The 20210-nt window shown below is 36.7% G+C and overlaps 1 protein-coding gene across 23 annotated transcripts in view; it reads left to right on the top strand.

Moving 5' to 3' along the window:
* Positions 1 to 20210, top strand: part of nrm (neuromusculin) — a 590496-nt gene that overhangs the window by 504251 nt on the left and 66035 nt on the right. For all 23 annotated transcript variants that reach the window (XR_015536928.1, XR_015536927.1, XM_087355254.1 and 20 more), the window contains one exon: positions 5240 to 5351. Coding sequence is in view for 21 of the 23 variants with exons in the window: in XM_087355254.1 (XP_087211380.1) it covers positions 5240 to 5351 (112 nt within the window). In the remaining 2 variants the exon portion in view is untranslated. The remainder of the gene's footprint in view (positions 1 to 5239; positions 5352 to 20210) is intronic.

Here is a 20210-nt window from a genome sequence, read left to right as displayed (position 1 = left end):
CTTCACACAGATTGTGGTGGTCTTCTGGGTTGTTGTGTCATGCAGGCCTTTCGAAGAAACGAATCGCTTCCATCTTCAGGCACTGTGTTTCTTCTAAACGTTTTTACCATTTGAGCACTGTACTGTTTCCGAAAGATACCTCGTGCCTATATTGAGTTCGTAAGCAATTGAAAGTTTCTGAAGTACTATAATAATTTGCATGGAATAAATTAACTTCGTAATTACAGGTGATTCTCTGCCCTATGGGCTTTATGGCAGCTTAATTCCTCATTGATTTCTTAGAAGAAACGTTCTCGCAGTGAGAAACAGTCAGATAGACTGTGGTTCTGATTTTCAACACATTTTGTATGTCTTCCAATTTAGGGTGTATTCAGTAAGGCGTGTTTGAAAGGTCAGAATTCCTACGCACAAATCAGCTCGTTACTAGATTAGTATTAATCTGAATGTCGGTCAAGGCAAACACGAACCTTATTTATGGAAGTGACCTGTTAAATTTTGTACACACTAACACTGGTAACACAACACCACTACGCAATCAGAAATTCTACTTCCAAAAGAGCTAACTCTAAAACACGTATTATTATATTCTATTTTGTATTCGTTTGTGAAACAAAATGTTCAATACCGATTGTTAATTTCGTCATAATCCGCTCCCACATCCAACGGGGCACACTTAATCGATTTCGATCAAAATCTGTACTGTATACTTAATATTTTTGAATCACTTGGATTTTATTTTAATTAGGAGAATTTTAAGAGCCTCTTTAATTACGGCTTAAAGCAGCTTACACATTTAGACTGCCTTTTTGGGTCTTTGGCTGGGTTTTAATAAACCCATGTCTAGGTTAGTCATATTATATCAATAAAATCATTAACCTGATATAAAGGTATAAATAAAAGTTAGGTATTCATGAGGAGTCCAGAGCTTATAAAAAGTCAAAGATACCACTGATCGTACTTGATGGATCTTCTTTATTAAATAACCGTGTTTTCTAATAACTACCATTACTGCTATTCTCTTCCAAAATTTATTTGGTGATTGTGCACGACTTTATTTTTACTAATGTGAATGATCTGCGGTTTCGCTTAGTTATTATTTCTGTTTTCACTGGCTTAAAAGTAAAAATAAGGTTTTTCGGAAAGCAGATATTCCCGTCAAATGTGATTATTCTTTTACAGATTATGGTACTGTTATCATAACCAGCTTAGGGCTACAAGAAATATGTCGAATCTTTGTTTTACATTAAAATACGTGATTTTCAATGACAGACTAGGGTGAAAGGTTAGCGACACTTGGAGGTTTGTTATATCCTCCTGTACAGATATGTAGCTGCAAGCCTAACACTACTTCATTTGATGTAGGCTGCTTCGCGACATGAAAGTTTCCAGGGATTCAAAATGCCCAAAAAATAACGGGAACCGAATTACGAAACCCTGAATACAAAATGTCTTGTTCCTTATTTATTTTCTGAGAGAGAGAGGGGGGACTTTTCCATTCCGTCGTCCCTGACCCTCGTCCGTTCATCCTTTACTGTCTTCCCTCTACTCGAGAAATCCATTTGCAGTAGTGTGAAAAGAAACATGTTTCTTTTCATGCACTCAAAACATGTTGGTATCTGCTAGTATGCTAGAAGTGTTAACGCCCGCACATTTCCAAAATAACAACCATCCACATAAGCTTCCGTTAGAATTTCTGCCCCATTACTGGTAGTTCTCATGCTGAATCACATACCTCTACAAATTGATGGAATATTTGCATTCCTCAGTCTTATTAAAATTGTTAGGAATGTTTCTAAGTATGTTATTATTACTGCAACCAAATTCTAATTGTGCCGAGTTTGGAATCAAATTAATTCGAACACCTAACTTTACATTCAAAGCATTTTAATGCCTTATAAATGCCGGTTAAATAAAGAGTAATTGCCGTATAGCTTTATAGTCGTTGTTAACAATATTGAATAAAATATTATGCAGGTGATACATAAGCAGTTAAGTGGCTTTCTTAGTCACTTCTCAATAAATATGGGTCGCGCCTCTAAAATTAAGATACTTGATCTTCCTTGCATTTCTAAACTATTCACAACCATACTTTACACTGAATCGATAGTGTAACCCAAAAACTTCTTTTGACCTCAGACTTCAGACTTCATCTCTTAGTGTCCCATAACATTTGAAATTGTAATCCTGTATACTACAAAGCAATTAACAGTAATTTCCAATGTATACCAAGTTGAAATCTTCGACGAATGTCACGGACAGATTTGCTGGCATAAATAAGGTTAATTTGGCTACAGTTTCGTTAAAGTAATTACCAACATTTCTGGACTATTTGGTTCTCTTTGTATGTGTTACGGCACTGAGTAGTCCTTGTGTTCTTAGATCGAGCTATAACGTAGCCGCTGATTCTTTGTTGAATAACAAAATGTTTAGAACTGTCAGTTACATCTGTCGTTCTAGATGCCATTTACTATCATCAGCCAGTGAATGTAAGCCTATTGCCTTCGGCAAATGCCATGAAGTCTTGTTCACTGCAACAGTCGAATAGAATTCTCGTTTACTCATTTTGTATTATAGCGACAAACATTTATCTGAACGCCAGTAGTCTATTATGTAGTGTGATATATATTTAGAAAAGCGAAGCAAACTTTGCCTACTCGTTTACTCGGCAGAAAATCACTTAGATTAGAGAGAAGTTTCCACACTATATTAGTATTCAGTCTAAAACCGACTATAGATTAACGTTCTGGACAATATGGGTCTGCTGTGTCTCCTTCCGTGTTTTGAAGGAAGTGCTGACAGCAGAGATATTTAAAATTTGTCATATAAGTAAAACATTAATTCTGACGGATATTTCTTATAATATGTATAATGTCTACTGATACCAAATAAAAGTTTTTAAATTGCATTAATAAGTTGCCTGAATGTGTGGTAATAAAAAGCAAGATTTCAGTGCTCCTTATACAAAATCCTGCAATCATTGGACGTCATCCTAAACCACTTCATCCACCTCTCATCACCAAAACCTAATTCCCTAATAGCAGTCTTAAATGTTGTCCTCCCATTTATTTCTTGGTCTTCCAAAGGGGCATTATCCGAGAGGTTTCGACGCCGAAATTCTGTGCATTCTTTACTGTTTTCATAACTTCCCAACTATTGTATAATTTCACCAGAATGAATAAATTATGTTCATTACAATAAAGTTAATGACTGTTATTGGTATGTTATTTTCCGTCACACGTTTGTATTCCTAGAGACCCTTAGCCTCTGAGGTCTTATCCTAAATAGTCCAGTTTTGTATGTTTGTAAGTTTTACAGGGTAGAATTTGTTCGTCAGTGGCTAACACAGATTTTGTGCGAGTTCCCCCGAACTGATAGATCAAATAATGCTAAGTAATATCTACACTTTTTACCCATATTCTTACAAATTGTTAAACTGAAATTACAGACGAACCCTAGCCAATGAAACTAGGTTGCACGCACAGAAACGGGAATGTAGCGTGTTGTGAGAAAAGTAGACGGAACCCAGGAAATGGCTTTCAGTGCACGACACCAAGGGACGCGTACCTTCTCACCCCCTCCCCCATCCCACAGGTAGCTGTCTTCGCTTCTGCAAGCACTAGCTGTAGAAAGAATTGCATTGATATTTGGAACGGGTCTGGACCAATACACATTGATTTGAAAACGTGACCTGCATCTCATATGCATTATGTCAACTTTTTTCAATTCCCTTTCTTTGGTGTCGAAATAGAACGTATGTTCTCGTCCCATGCAGTTAAGTGGGGCTGCACTATAGGATAAAGGAAGGATAGAAATGCACAAAAGTGGGTAGTGGAACCCACTATTTTATCGTAATGTGTGAGATAACGTATAATCATAGAACGTTTGTACACGGTTAGAATTGTTACTGGTTAATTAAATACTAATTTATTGTCAACATCCTTTTTCCGGCAGGATTAAAACTTTAAATTTCGCTCTTAAAGTGTCATATTTTTAGGGTATTTTCGCGTTTTCATTAGTAAGTAATTTCCCTTTAAGCTATTGTTCAAACATAATACGTAATTGTATCATTTCCATCTATTTCTAAAACGTGGAGTTCAAACGTATCAGCCAGGTGTAATATGTGTTCATCATTTTCTGTGTAAAATAGTTTCCAAAAAAATGAGTTTCATTGTTCCAAGAAACGCGACAGACTTAAACAGCGGAGCTTTAAGAACACCTGATAACTTGTGGACGATGCCGGTGGCTAGATTGCAATGTATTTGTACCCTGCGGTAAATACAACGTATGCTTGATGCTCTGTGCTTTACATGAGGTAATGCATTCTGGGGATGAGTTCCAGGCCATATATGTAAAACAAACTGAATTCAAATTTTATATGGCCCCGTTTTAATCTCGTGGTACGGCCTATATAGCAGGACATCACTAACCCCGCGACCCCCCTCTCTTCACGCCGACACATTTCACATTCAAATCCATGCCATGGTTTCTAGGCAGTGGAATGATGAAGGGTGGAACGGTAGCCTATGTTTTAGAGAACAAGCACCCCCTCCCCCTCTTTTCCATTCTACCGCCGCCCAACGTCATGATTAAAAGTTCCGGTTACCTCTTTTCATTTCACACGTATCGTGCAACCTAGGGAAGTAACCGTTATGTTACGGGACGGAATGAACGCGTAAAGCATTGTCAACATTTTGAAAATTTTCCCCGTTTGGGGGATTACTTGTTGTGGAAATAACGCGAGAAGGATTTCATGCAGATATTTCATATTATAAGGCTACGTGATGCGATTTCGGAAGAGCGAACACAATATTAGATTTTTTTGTGTTTCCCTTCCTTGCAATGTCAACGTATTTCCCCCTGACATTCTAGCTCTTGAGTCATGTTTTGCCTGTTTTGCATTGTTTAAATATCTGCTGCACGGAACGAACCATTGTAATACAGGATATAGTAGTTGTGATATTACAGCATGCTTTAAACTAAAAGAACGCATCAATATGAACTTTTAATGGGTTAAAATTCAACTACTTTATCTCTATCATAGACTGAAGTCGTCATAGAAGTAAAAGAGTAGTGATAGGCCTTTTATTTTCTCTCGGAAGTTGTTATTAAATGGAATTAAATTAGTTCCTTATAAATTTCTGTAATGCACTAATGGAGTTAAAGAGTATAATTCGAACGAGGTGCATGCAGCGTATGTATAGGGTAAATCTGAGATATAAGAACAAAATTTTTGTTTCAGATCCGCCCATTGTATCTGTGACCCCAGAGAATGTGACAGTCAACGAGAGCACAGACATCTTCTTGTTCTGTTCCTACGAAGCGAATCCGAACACTCTTGAAAGCGTCAGTTGGTGAGTAGCCCCTCTATTATACTTTTAAGACATGTGATTAGTCTGTTCCAAAAATTCTAAAATCATTATTTTCTATAAGGTTATAGAGGCAGATCATCTATTGGAAAGAACATTCGCGTTAACAGAGTTTTGTTTATTGTTTCCAATTTCTGACGTTTCTGTACGTCATTTGGTATCGTCTAGACAGAAAAATCCTGTCTGTATGTCCCAGTGTCGCATGTTTTAACTCGAAAGATTGTCAAATCTTAATGATAATTTATCTAACGTACTCTTAAGAAACACTGATAGAACATTATTATGGGCTGTCTCTTTATTTGCGCGCTTAAAATAATTTCAGTTCTATATTTGCCTTGTTAAACAATAACGAAAATTATTTTAGAGGTAAATATTTATTCCGCTTACTTATCTCGTATTTGGTCATTTCTGGTAAAACTTGCTTTGAATGTGAGTAACGCCGGACGCTGTCCGATTCATTCTTGCTACGAGAAGTACGACTTCCTGAAAAATATATACATATTTCATTACTTGAAGGCAATAAGAAGAAATGGTTATGCTCGAAATAAATTCTGTGAATCTGAAAGTATCTTCTCAACGACTTTCAGGTTTTTTAAAACATATTTAACATGAAGAATGTTACAATAATTACAAGTTTGACATGCTTGTCCACAGTAAGGTTGTCATCAAGGTTTCCATTTGACCTTAATGAAAAATATATATATATATATATATATATATATATATATATATATATATATATATATAGCTAATCTTCGATTTCAGATGGTTACATTTTTGTTTGTTTTTGTTACATTTCCAATTCTACTCATTTGGCTTGGAGTTGTAGAGAAATTTCTCTAGGGGTGATTTAAGATGTCGAAAGATAAGATCAGAGCCTGTTTACAGTAAATCCCAAGCATTTGCCTAGAGCGACTAAGGAACACTACGCGATTTGCGTCAGGACAGCCAGTCATCGGCACGAATTTCGAACTGGATAACTTCCCAATACGAAGCAGGGCGCGGACCACTTAACCGCGAAATTTGATGTAAGTTATGTAAAATTTAATTCAAGCATTCGAATGTTATCACGGTCGATTTAAGCGCTACTTTTTCCTTTAAAACCGATTACACATTGCCGTGTTATATGTTCGAAAACTCTAGAAAACCTTTGCTCGAAAGATCGTGTTTCTAATTGAACTGCCTGTGCAGCCGACCCACTCGTGTGAAAGTTTTGCCCAATCTGTTTCCTCTTATGGCATTGTCCAGATCATTGCACTATAATCCAAGTTTAATGCGAGTTTCCAAACTGACATCAATTCTGCTACTGAATCTAATCCACAGAACCAAAGGGATTTTTCCAGTGGAATGCAATTGAATTTCAAATTGGAACCTTATGGTGCAGATCCTATATGAACAAGGTATTGAAAGAATGGTTTTATAAGCGTTTCTAATCCGCAGGTTTAATTGTCCTTGTCTTTCTGCAAGGGAAAGTGCACAGAACAAAGACAATTTAGAAAAATAAACTTTATGATTTGTGTACTTCTCTCGTTTCACGCAATATTAAAATATAGCAAATGGAGAGTCCTCAAAGTTCTGTGTGATAGTATTCATTTTATGAGTTTGTGTTATCAAATTTAAAGATAGTTAAAAATATGCATGCAGACCCTATAAATGCATGTCGCGGTAAACTAAAAACTATGAATATACATAGCTCTAATTATGAAGTCCATTAATATTCAGATTAACTCAACAAGGTGTATAATTGAAATAGCATCAGCGTTTGACCGTGTGGTATCCGTCAATCGCTTTTAAACCTTTTCCGTATGAACTTTCAGTGCACTGAGTTTGCACTAGACCCTTTAAACAGTGAATTAACTGCCATTTGGTCACTTCAGTTCTGTTCATGATCAAATTGTAACAACGTAGCAAGTAAGTGGAGAATTTTATCAAAACAATTTGTGAGTGCTGTTTGCCTGAAACATATGTAAATATTTATACTAATTTGGACAATTCTTCAGAGCGTTTGTTGACCTGAGTATTTATTTATGATGACGCAACTTCCGTATAATTATTATTTGTTTTGTTTTGAAGCCAGTATAATATAATGTTTTGCAGAACCTTTAGTTACATAAAGAGACTTCAGCATCGTTAATATTGTTGTTATTAATGCATAGTTCCTGCCAGAATTCCTACATAAATTTAAGCGTTTAAAGAAAAGCAGTTTTCGGAGTGTTTGCCGTGAAACTATTTTATTTTCAATACTCATTTTTGGGTCTAGCGGTTAGAACGCTGGCCTTATAATCCTGGGGTCTCGGGTTCGATTCCCGGCGGTGCCCGAATTTATAACTTGTGTTGGGCAAGGCCGTGGTCTAGGCAACACGGAGTTTTCCTCCGTGGCATCCCAACAATTACTCCATTCACACACAGAAGAAGGCAATGGCAAACCACTTCTGGATCATCTGCCAAGAACGTATATGAACAGGTCCCAGTCCGAGAAAAGGATGGAAGGATCCTGTTCATATGGACCTGTCATCAAACAGAACACCAAATAATAATAATAATAACTCATTTTTGGAAGAGAAAGTGTTGTGGGGATGTGCGTTTGTTCTCTTAGAGAAGCATCAGCTTCTAAGGCTAGGATTTAGTGTTACAAGTTTGCATAATAGATGTTAAGACTGTCACTACCTATCCTGTTGTATGTACGTACCTTTAAGTTTGCTTTTTCAGATTTGTGAGACATCTGTATAGTCTACTTGATATATTGTAGATGTAAATTAATCAACAGACATTGTTGCATACGAGGAAAATATAGGTTGTATTATCCCATGTTAAGTTCTTCCAATGTTGAAAGGGGCATTAGCGAGTGATTAAAAGGATCGCGTTTCAGCCTGAATGCATTGATAGCTGCCCGATACAAATTAATGCACACAATATAACGGAAGTGTCTAAAGGGAGTTGGATATCACAACTATATGTACACATCACCCGCTATTTTATTGTGACCATATGCACGGACTGATAGATGTTGACACAATCTGTACATATGTTTTAGAGTAGTCCGTCACGGCAAACTTTGCCGCTGGTGCAGAGCTGCGTTGTACTGAAAATAAACAAAATCTACATACCGCATTAATTATTAGACCTATACCTCTCTCTCACTCTCACTCTCTCACACACGTTCTCGAATGAAGTACATGTTCAAGTGACCGCAAATGTCAGTGCGTAACCAACATGAACGCAGGTTTATGTCATAAATAGGATATTTGACGAAATATTACTTACTGCAATGGACTTCGGTTCATTATTCATTGTAGTACTTGAATTTCGCTTCATTTCAAATAACAATAGACACGTTGTAGGATAATCAGGGAATATGTGCTTCACTCTGAGCTAGCTTAGTGCTGTTCAGGATCAAAGCGTGGTGATGTTTATCCTACCGAAAGTGGGATCTTAGTTAACTCTGGGCGAAAACAGTTATACATTAAATTTCAAAAGATATCTAAACAGTGGTTGTCACTCCCCAAATTATTAATCAGTATTTCGTCTGTGTTGTATAATATCTTTTCATCAGAATTTTAAGTGTGAGGTATATATGTCAATATTTATTAACAGATATAGATTTATATTATGCTTGAATTTGTAAAGACCAGTATGTAAACATATTTTTTTCAGCAGGATATAGAAAACATGATTATGGTAGATATTTTTACCATTCTTTAACAAATTTTACGCACGCTTGACAGTCATTTTTACATTTTAATGGGTTTTTTCACTATTTATAAACCTGGAACATCTGTATTATGTTCTGTGGTGTAATTACAAAGTATTTGAATGAATCGCCGGTTAAATCTTGTTCACTGTAGCTTAAAAGCGACTGCAGAAAGAATTTATATATCATTAAAGCAAGGATACGATAATAGAGTAGACCACATTAAGTGTGTACTGATAATTGTATTTTCTATTATTTTTCTCAGTGCAGTAAACATTATTTAAGTACGAGGTGCGATCAGAAAGTTTCCAGACTGCGCCTATAAAAACCCGTACTCTTATCTCAGGTATTAAATTCATCCATCACCCTCGAAGTAGTTCCCCTGGGAGTGAACACAACGATCCCAGCGCCGCTTCCAAGCCTGGAAACATCCCTGGAAATCTTTCTGTGTCACCCTGTCAAGCACCATCTGCGATTCTGCCTGAATCTCTTCTATCGTCTCAAATATCCTTCCCTTTAGCTGAATTTTCATCTTTGGGAAGAGGAAGAAGTCACACGGAGCTTAGAAAGGAAGTTGGGGTCGGTTCTTGCAAGATCTTTTTGCTCCTGACAAACGAGAAGTCGATTCTGCTTCTGGTCCTCAGACAGGAGCCTTGGCACAAACTTGGCTGCGATGCGTCGCATGTGGAGTTCTTCCTTTAGAATCAGCTGACAAGTCCCATAGCCTATCCCAACAATGTCGCACAAGTCGTTGATGGTACGACGTCGATCTTCGTGAATGGCCTGCCGAATCTTCGTAACATTTTCGGGCGTTGTGCTCGAAGATGGTCGTCCAGAACGCTCGTCATCATCGACAGAGGTTCAGCCATTTTTAAAACGTGAATGTCACACAAAAGTTTGTGCACGACCCATTGCGGACTCCCCAAATGCTTGCTTTAGCATTTCATAGGTTTCCGTAGCCGTTTTGGAGAGTCTTTGGCAAAATTTGATGCACACGCCATTCCGAAATCGCAGGAGGGTCGGTGTAATGCACTACCAAAACACCCGTAACTAAGAAACAAATGCTAATTCGATGATGCCGGCTGGCACATTGATTCACTATGAATGTAGGCCCAACCTCTTAGCGGCAGAAGCTCGTACTACATCCGGTTCGCCCTCTATTGACACAGTATTGAAACTTTCTGATCGCACCTCGTATGTTGGTTTTCTTATTTTTTATCCAAAACCCTCCGTTTATCAGACGTACTTATAATGTGTAAAAGGAATTTTGCTAAAGCATACCCACAGAACTACAAATATTTAGTTGCGTAAACTGCCTTCTACTTTACAAATGTTTAAATACAATCTGCGCAATATTAAAATTTTCTGTTTCGCCGCGGAACTATTCGTGACTATCCGAGTGAAGCTGTTATGAGGAAATAGGTTAGTTCTTGAGTCGATTTAAATAGTTACGACAAAGCGGTTTTGAAGAAAACTTTAAACTTATTTTAGAACACTATATGACGGACTTCTATCTAATGAACATTTACGTAAATCTTTCCCGGTAAAACTGTATATAAATATAGTTACAATGTCATTTTCTTAATGAGACAAAGCATTCATTAGTTCCGTTTCTTTGTAACTACCTTTAGATGTTGCTTCTTTTGACAGAAGGCCTATAAGACAAAAAGTATTTTTGAAGACATCATTAGAGGACAGGTGATTGATCATTTGTATCTGCATATACATTTAAATTCTACTTCTTAAGTATGGTCTGCTTCTGGAAATAATGGGAGACTTCCTTTCCTAACAAAATTAATTTGCAGCGAAATGGATTTGTACGTAGACTGCATTTAGTAAAATACTCCAGAAATAATAAGTTTCAAGTTTAGCACGTTGTTACATTTTCTTCTTTTGCATCTGTAATCTTTATCGGATGCCCGCGGTACCATAATCGTTTGGAATTATTCTGGTGTCTTGAATTCTTAAATATGTTTCTTCTGTGTTAATGAAAGCAGGACTTATATATGAACCGATTACATTTTTAAGTTAGATGTGTGACATGTGCTAGAAAGACAAGCTTTCGCAGCAACGACTATTATTTAGACCGTATTGCAGGAATACTGTTTAGTAACACAACAAATACGTACACTTACATAATCGTCAAACTATATTTTAATATGTGTCTAGCCTAACTTCGGAATATATAAGTTGAATGAAATACTGATTCCTAGCAATATGTAAATTCTGAAAATTATATAATTTCTAAGTAATTAATAGTTTATTTTTGTGTGAAAATGTGTTGAAAAAATTTCATTCAAGAATTACAGTAAATAACTCTTTCGAATGGGGCAGTTTGGAAAGACGTATCTTTATTCCACGATGTAGTGAGCTAAGTTAAGGAAGACCATTCAGTTCACTTTGCATGAAGAGCCTTCGACGCTGTAATAAAAGACAAATTAATTGAATTGCTGTATGTCAGCCTTGGAACAAATCTTAATGTCAAAAACCTTGAATTTAAGAATAATTATTTCAAAATACTTCACATTCTTAAGGCTCGGATCGAAACTTAAGGGGTCGGTAATCCGCATGGAGATTCTTCGTTGTTATCTTTCTTCCCCTGGACTGAGACTAGGGGCGTGAGTGGAGTAAAATGTATATACATAATAAAACCATAAAAGAAATGGATGGAATCTATTTTCTTCCTCGGAGGAAATTTAGTCGGACCACGCACAATATGTCAGCGGGCAACATATTGTTATTTTTTGTTACCATTTCACCCTGCTCAGTTTGTTGTCATATTATCCTACTTTGCAGATGATGCAGATCGTTAAATAAGCTGAGTATCTTGAAAACAAATGCCATTTACTCTTGTGAATGTGACAATTTTACATAAGTGTGATATCAAGAAAGAGGAAACAGTTATACGAATAAATAAATCTCTTATTTTATTGTAGAGTGGTCCACGTTTAGCTGTCATGATAATGCCAGTTTACTGTAAATAGACTATAAATTGTATCAAAGAAAAAAACAAATCTTCTGAGTAATAACGATTAATCTTTTAACACAGAACTCTTTATTCCATTGCTGTCATGTTAACAGGGCCTAGCATGTATGTGTTATTTATTGTATGGTACGTATTATTTTTGTAAAGAAAATGAGCAATGTTACGTACAACGAAATACGCTAGTGATTTGTGATATCCGGTTTTTATGTTTGACTTCAGTATAAAGAGAGTGCATCACAATGTGTTTTCCTGCTGAGACTCCGAAATAAAACACAGTGTGATAGGAGCATGTGTATATCATACCTATTAAGCCCATCTAATTTCTTCCAAATTAATTATATCGATGCATCTTCCATTCTCACGTAGTTAAATGCTAATAAAATGAAAAATGCTGCCTCGAAAGCCTGGAAATTCAAATTTAATTTAATGCTAATAGAAACCATGTTACCTTCTCTGAAGTATTAACAGATATCAGCAACTATTATAAACAGGAACATTCATACAGTCCCTTTGTTTTAAATTGAATTAATACGTATTAAAGTAACTCCTAGTTACAAGTAAATTTTATAGAGATTCTTTCCATGCCTTGTTACTGGAAATCTGTTATTCAAGTACACAGCTTATCTCAATTAATCTTGTGTGTAGTAATGATTACAAAGTTATAATGCCTATTATCATTTCCTTCATCAATTTCTTCGTTGTAATTTTAACATTAATATCAAAATATTATTTTTCTCTAACCATTCGTTGAAGTACATGATGCCGTTTGTACACACTTGCAATTTGTGAATGCGTTTACGCAATACGTTTAACTGAAACGATAGTTCCCAGAAACGTTATAGATATACGCAGAATGTGAAACTGTGAACATTAGTGAATTAACCGTCAAGATTGACGGGAAAATGTAAAGCAATAAACGCGTATAGTCAAAATATTATTTCATAAGACCCAAGATCCATTAACAGCATTAACATTGCAACAGTTTTACAACACGCACGTTCATAAATATTATCTCATAATGCTCATAATACCTTAACAGATAATATTTTCAAACCAGCCAACCGAGCTACCAACCTGCACTTGCTTATTATTTATATATAGTCCTGTGTGTGTGTTTATGTAAAACATTTTCAAAAATCCTTCAAGTTTCATCAGGCCCCAGTTACTTCTTTCTTCATCCCTGTCAAATTATCAAACAAAATAAATATTACATCTGTGCACATGTAGTTTTAACCTTGTTTACGCAAGCATATTACGATCCAGTTTAGCTTTCATAATAGGAGACACTTAAATTTAATTAAAAGCTGCTGTTCTGCCTATTAGCGTGAAAGCCAGTAATTACTAATTTCTGTTTGTATGTAATTACGATGCATTCTTCTACGATTTCCTCGGCCATGCGTAGTGAAATCTGATACGAGTGTGCAGTATCTTAGTACTGTTGGCAGTGAGAATGGTAATTAATACTGTAATCACACAAAGTAAGGCATCTCGGCGCGCCACTTCGGATAGTATGCATTATAATATTAAAATAGTTCTTTATGAATAGAGAGTGGATCCGGGTTGGTTTCATCTGGCTCAGGATAGAGTTCACTGACGAGCTCGTGTAAACACTGTAAGGAAATTTCAACTTCCATAAAACGCGGGAATTTTTTTTACTTGCTTATAAGTGACACACTCATTATATGTCGTGATTAAAAGTAATTACGAATTAACAAAATTTAATACGCCTTTTCCTTTATTAGGTCTACACATAAATGTTATACACAAAGTGACAATCTGATACCCCTTAAGGAACTTACAGGAGCCTTATTTCCTTGTGTTCTTTAGTAAAATTTTCGTTCTCCCAAGTTCAGAGATCGACCCTCTGTAAGTTACGACCATAATCAATCTTTTGGTGATTTGGTAGTTTAGTAGTTCATTCTTTTTGAACTAATATGATTGGTGCTTGTCACGCACCCCCTGTTCACTGGAATAGGGGATATTTTTACCATATGCCTACAGTTCACAGATACATATATTAAAATGGTCTCCTTTGTCAGTCTGTGACTATCATCAATTTTTCATACTGTGGGTATTACCATTTCACTCGAATCTTGTTACAGTTACCTTCTATAAAGCGAACTCTTCATGATAAGCAGGCCATTTCTTGCACTTCAAATTGGCTCTGTAACTTCGGATTTCAGTACAGAACAACACGTCCGATTGTCCCCACAAAAGCCACATACATTTTTTACTAACTCCCTCACCATCCTTTACGGATAGTGAATAAACTTTATAAATCCTACATTTCAGAGTATTAAGGTGGTATTATGGCGGCTTACAGCTAACAAAACTTGTGTTTTCAACAGTTGTACCAATACTTGAATTTTTTTACACAGAGGGACGCTCTAGTTCTCCAGATCTGTCTTAATCTTGATGTGTGTGCGTGTGGGTGGCAATACTGCCGATGGTTGTTTAGGTGTTTCGTCTCGCTCTGGGAGAAAGGATACCCAATGTTGCGGTCTGTTGAAACTGCACTAAGCTACCACTTTGCAGTACAGAACTGTTTAACTCCCGCTCAGTTTGTTCGACAAGCACTCAAGTAGGTCTACATTGCGAGGTATAGAGCCGAGGAAGAGACCAAGAGGCTGAAGGTGCTTAGCAAAACCTTCATACATATTTCATGGCCTAGGTCGCTCGGACTGCTGGCCGGTAGCTAGCTCGGAATGCGAGAGGATCATGAAGGAATAGCGGTTTCTCTCGGCATTAGTGAACGTTATCTTTTTTTGCTACTGTTCGTTGATGCAGCAGACTGCGACGTTAGGGAAGGTAAACATTATTGGAACAAACGTTATTCAGTAATGAACATGATGCACTCTACAAATTCTACTGTGCTGGCTCCGAACAGTTATTTTTAACTCTTTCATCAATCTGATTCCAGTATACTTTGTTGTTAGTTAACTTATCTCGCTGAATGAATGGACTTGTCGAAAATTTCGTGTTCCTGCAATTCTACGATTACTGATTTACTTACACGACTACCTTCCTGTTAACATTATCTGGTTACTTAAAGTACATTTTATATTCACCCTTATTTATTGTTTTGTTGGTTCGAAATGCATGGGACAGTTTTTAAAACCTATTACAATAGTCACGGCATGGTTTTAGATCTCCTGCGGTGGTATGGATATAATGTCCCCGTCTTTACCGCCAAGTGTGAAGCAGTAACTTTTCAGTGTACCGATCCACAGACAAGAAGTAGTTCGCTTCTAGGATAATAGGCCATGGCAAGGCTTAGACGGACCGGAAGGGCATTCCTGTCTGCATTATTAAATACGAACCTCAGCTACAAAGTGCATGAACCGAATCTGATAACATAATGTGCCTTAATTAGGTTACGGTATGGAGTGAAGGGAGCAGAAGGAGGCTTGTTAAAGGAACGTTCCATAAGCCCATGTGTATTGCATGTGGCGAGATATGATCCACCTAACATTTAAGTAATAATCGACATAATTGAAATTGTCATCTTGAGAAACAGGGGTCACAGTGGCCGCCCGGTCTGAGGCGCGGGCCTTGTGCCGCTTGGTAACTGGGACCGTGGTTTCGAATCCCACTCAAGCCATAGATGTTTGTCCGCGTCTTTCTATGTTGTACTGTCCTGTGTACATGTAGAGGCCTTGCAACGGGCCGATCCCTCGTCCAAGGAGTCCTACCGAATGTCTATAGATCAAGCCAACGAAAAGTTGGGACCCGCAGTACTCAGGAACTTGAAGAACGGGTCGTTCCTAGTATCCCCAGTATTTTGACAAACAGTGAAAGAATAATTTAACCGGCAGGTTGGAAAATTTAGGTTTCTTACTTTACGTTATTTTAGCTTAATTGGAATAAATATATATATATAAGAATAGCGTGAATGATCATTACGCTAACATTAACCTAATATGTATTCATCGATTTCTTAAAGTCGCGCTCGTTTTCCGACTCTTTTCTGACCACCAAAATTTGTTCGTCTCTGTTCCTTTGTAACCCGAATTTATTTCATGAGTTTAATCTTGGTCTTCGTCATTCCTCCTTCCTGGTGACGTCCACTCCGTATATTCATCTGTTTAGCAACCCATGTCTCTGTCATGTTGTTTTGTATTTAGATATTGCGAAATGTATTTTTTTATTCCCACCTGTCTCTAATTGTGTGATTTAAAATTTTTGAATTTCTTTGATTTTCTTACCGATAGTCTCCAGAATCCATTTCAGCTGCAAGTATTTCCCTTTTTCTCCCTCTGTCAATAGTCATGTTTCTGAAACACGTATAATGCAACATTTGGTGTAGTTTCCAAACCATTATTTACATTATATTATATATATATATATATATATATATAAGACACTCGCCAACCTGAAGGACTTTACAATTAAAACTTCAAGAAGCATTTATTGTATTTACATTTTCTGGAATAAAACAGTTTTGATTATCATTTTAGCTTTCAATTATTTGTCTAAAATTTACGTAATGTTTTCCCTTTATAATTTACATTAATATGTCTTTTTAATCTATTATTTAAGAGCCAATTGGAAGATCTTTCCGTGGTAGATACGTAGATGAATTTAATTAAACTGGCATTTTGTACATTTAACCATAAGGGCAGAATTTTCATTTCCCATGTTCCTTTCCAGTATTTTTAGAATATAACCCCCCCCAACACACACACACACACACACACACACACATACACACATACGCAGTGGTAATCGACAGCATACAAGCGATCGATAAAAGATGTGTATCATTTATCTGTATCTAAACTGGGTGTTGTGGCTTAAAATTAATGTAACAGTTCGGATTGATCACTTCAGTTTTGAAGGCTTCACAGAGATATTTACCTATTTAAACCTAATTTCTGTAATAATCAGTTTTAAATTGTGGGAGCGTTTTAAAGGGGATATAGTCGTTTCGATTCGTGAAGGCTTCGTGCTTTGGTTTCCCGCACTAGAGAGCAAAATTAAGCTTGCCAGAGAAAACCCATTTCGTTATCGGAAAACGATATGATCCATAATTTAGCATTCATGTAATTTGGGCCTTATCTGGCATCGGCTAAGTGTGATAGAAATGTTAGAAGCGAAATTCAAATCAGTAGGGCCCTGATGACCCGCACATAAGTGGCCGATCCGTGAATGGTCACACGTTACAACAAAATAACACGTCATGTCCTTCTGTGGTTTCTTCCTTTTGTAAAAAGCAAACTTTTCCGTGTTTTTCATATCCTTGATAATATTTAAAATTATTCATTGTCAGGACTTTTCCATCGTCTGTTCTTTAAAATCACGACGTTTCGGAGGCTGATTCTATCTCCGTCTTCAGGTGAGAGGTACCTACTCTGTTGGGTCCCTTAGATAGAGCTAGTCTCTGTCACTGTCCTGACAATGAATAATTTTAAGTGTAAACTTCCGTCGTCAAAACCCTTTAGAATTGAATTGATAATATTTACCGAATTTCACGACTGAGAACTTTATTTATGTCAGCCTTTCCATTTGCACTGTGGTTTGAAACATTTTGTTTGGTAAATATTAGTTTCCTTGTAGTATATAATAAATTGTAGAAATGTCGGAATTTTTATCTGCATGTTGATGGTGACATAATAACCGTTTTTTTTTCAGGTGACTTTTGTATTTGTGGTTGTAGGGAATAGGTGTTTGCTCGATAGCAGTATACGTATAAATGTGAAGTTAAATGTAAAATTATTCTTTCATATCTAATGAGAGTTCTGATTCGGTCTGACTTTTAGTTGCAAATTCCCAGTTCTGGAGGCTTGAAATCAGTTATATGCGCTAGATTGAAGTGTTTAGTAATTGCACTATTGTGCTACTACTAACTTTCTGTTGTTACCTACAGACCAAATTCTGGAAACGTGTGTGTGTGTGTGTCATACAGCCATCGTACGTGTAATGTTAACTGTGCAGTGGATTTAATTAATAATTCTTTCGGTGTTTCATTATAATTATTTAGCACGCTAGAATTTTATTTTCGTTCGCAAAAAGTACAAAGACTCCGTCTTATATATAAGTTCCATATCCTGAAATATTTATATAATTTTTGTAAATATTGTGTAGCGATATGTTAGTAAAGTTGATTTAAACGCAGTGCCTCGATGTATAGCAAACATTGAACAAACTATTTTCCTGCACTAAAGAAGAAGCCTATAGGTTTTTGCATCGCTGGAAATTAATTGTCTAAGCATAGTTACAATAATTATAAATTAATTTTAATGTCGAATCAATTTTGCTTCTTAACTGATACTCTCCACTTACGAGTTCGTTTTCTGAAAGTAATACTGACTGGCATTTTGTTGGTCAGGTTCCAGAAGATTCAGTAATCGTAAGAGCTGTTTAGCAGTAGCGCAGACAGTGCAGATGTCATTACGTCATTAGCGGAATGGATACGTCTTAACAGAAGCACACACTTCAGTTACCGGAGAGGCAGATCAGGAGATGTGAATTTAAGTCCTGACTGTGAGGTTGTGTTTGTGGACTACGGTAACATCCGTTATGGTCCAGGGACCTGCGTTCATCCTCCTTCCTGACTCCTGCAGGAAACACGTTTTCAGTCCTGTCAATGCTAATGAAATTGTTTCGAGGGCCGCTAGCTGGCCCTCTAATCTACAGCCTTCCACACTCGTACGTATAGTAAGCAAACTGCAATGCCTGCCTGCTCTGGGCAGTCCGCCACACACCGCTCTATCCCCAAGAGGTTACACGACTCGGATACAACCACTGCTGTGTTCAAGCTCGATGTTTTCGGAACACAGAAACACCTAAGAAAGACGAGAGTTGCCATTTTAAGTGGAACTTCTCTTGGCGTCGGTTTTGCATGTCAAACTAGGTTAGGTTTCTGGTTCTTACGTATTTTGTGTTCCTGACCGCAATAAATTCAGACGCATGGAAATCTTAGACTGCAGTAGTATAACGCATTGCTTTAATGTAATGGAATATATTACGTCTATTAAAAATTCAGTTAATATAAATTACAGCTAATTAAGCACATCATAAAATTTCATATGGCTTTTCACCGATGTCATTCTGTCACAGGTTTATTCTTTCAGTAAGCTACGTTCAAGAAATCAAGAATGGAAACAGAGTTCACATGTTTTCTTATCGTTTTGAAATTAAGTTCTGTGCTGGAATGGGATGCGTTTTATGTGTTAGTAGGAATTCACAGTTAACTTGAAACTTCCCTATGTCTTTATTTTTCACTTCCACACCAATGTGAAAGTAATTTATTCGATGTAAGAACTAGCATTAAATATTTCGAGGCAATTGAATGCTGAATGCTTTGCCCACATATATAGAACATCCCATTCCTCGACACCTGCTTCGGAGCAACCAAGTAGTGGTCTCTTTAATGCTATCCTAGTAGGTCCATAAGGATTTTATATCCTCGTTGCCTTCTCATTACAAATTCTGTAGGACTCAGAGAATAGATGAATTTTCTCCCTTTTAGGTAGGGCAGGTGTTCTCCGATCATACTGACCTGCATTTATACGTCTTCGAGTGGTTGGATACATGATTGTACAGCTTCTAGCGACAGGCATTCACAGGGGAATAGCATTTCTGTGCGACCCCTACAGTCAGGACACCAGCAGATCCTCCCTCGCTTTGAAACATCACTCTTTGCTTGATGCCTATAGTGACTCATAGATTTATTCGTAATTAGAAAAGTTCAAAGAACAGACACCGTCCATTAAAGTAGGCCTGCACTAAATTGAAATAATACAGCCTTGCTAAATCTAAAACTCAATATTTTTCGTAAGCAAATAGATTTATCTTAAAAATTATGTTATTGTCAAGTTTAGTTCTGCATGAAATAATTTCAAGTTTAATTTAGAAGTTCTCAGGACTGAATACCGTTACTAGCTATTCTAAAATGGTTCGTAGATTCCTTAGCATGTTTAACAATAAGTCTATGCCGAAGTAAGTAGACTTGTCTTAAATAGGCTGTGGCATTTCTTACATGCGCCCATAATTTACATTTTATTATTTTGGTGGTACGTGATTTCAGTTGTTATAAAATATCGCTAAGTAATTGCCACTCAGTAAATTTAAATGTGGTGAATGACACATTAAAATTTCAGGAATGTTTCATTGTAATAAATGTTCAAGTTTCTTTTTGTTAACGATTTTTTCTTTATAATTAGTC

The sequence above is a fragment of the Zootermopsis nevadensis genome, unplaced genomic scaffold (assembly GCF_977971745.1).
Source record: "Zootermopsis nevadensis isolate Lab colony 2312 unplaced genomic scaffold, Znev_1.0 Znev_ptg000024l, whole genome shotgun sequence".
Taxonomy (NCBI): domain Eukaryota; kingdom Metazoa; phylum Arthropoda; class Insecta; order Blattodea; family Termopsidae; genus Zootermopsis; species Zootermopsis nevadensis.
The sequence above is the reverse complement of the archived record's forward strand: the minus strand, read 5'-3'. Positions and strand labels throughout refer to the sequence as shown.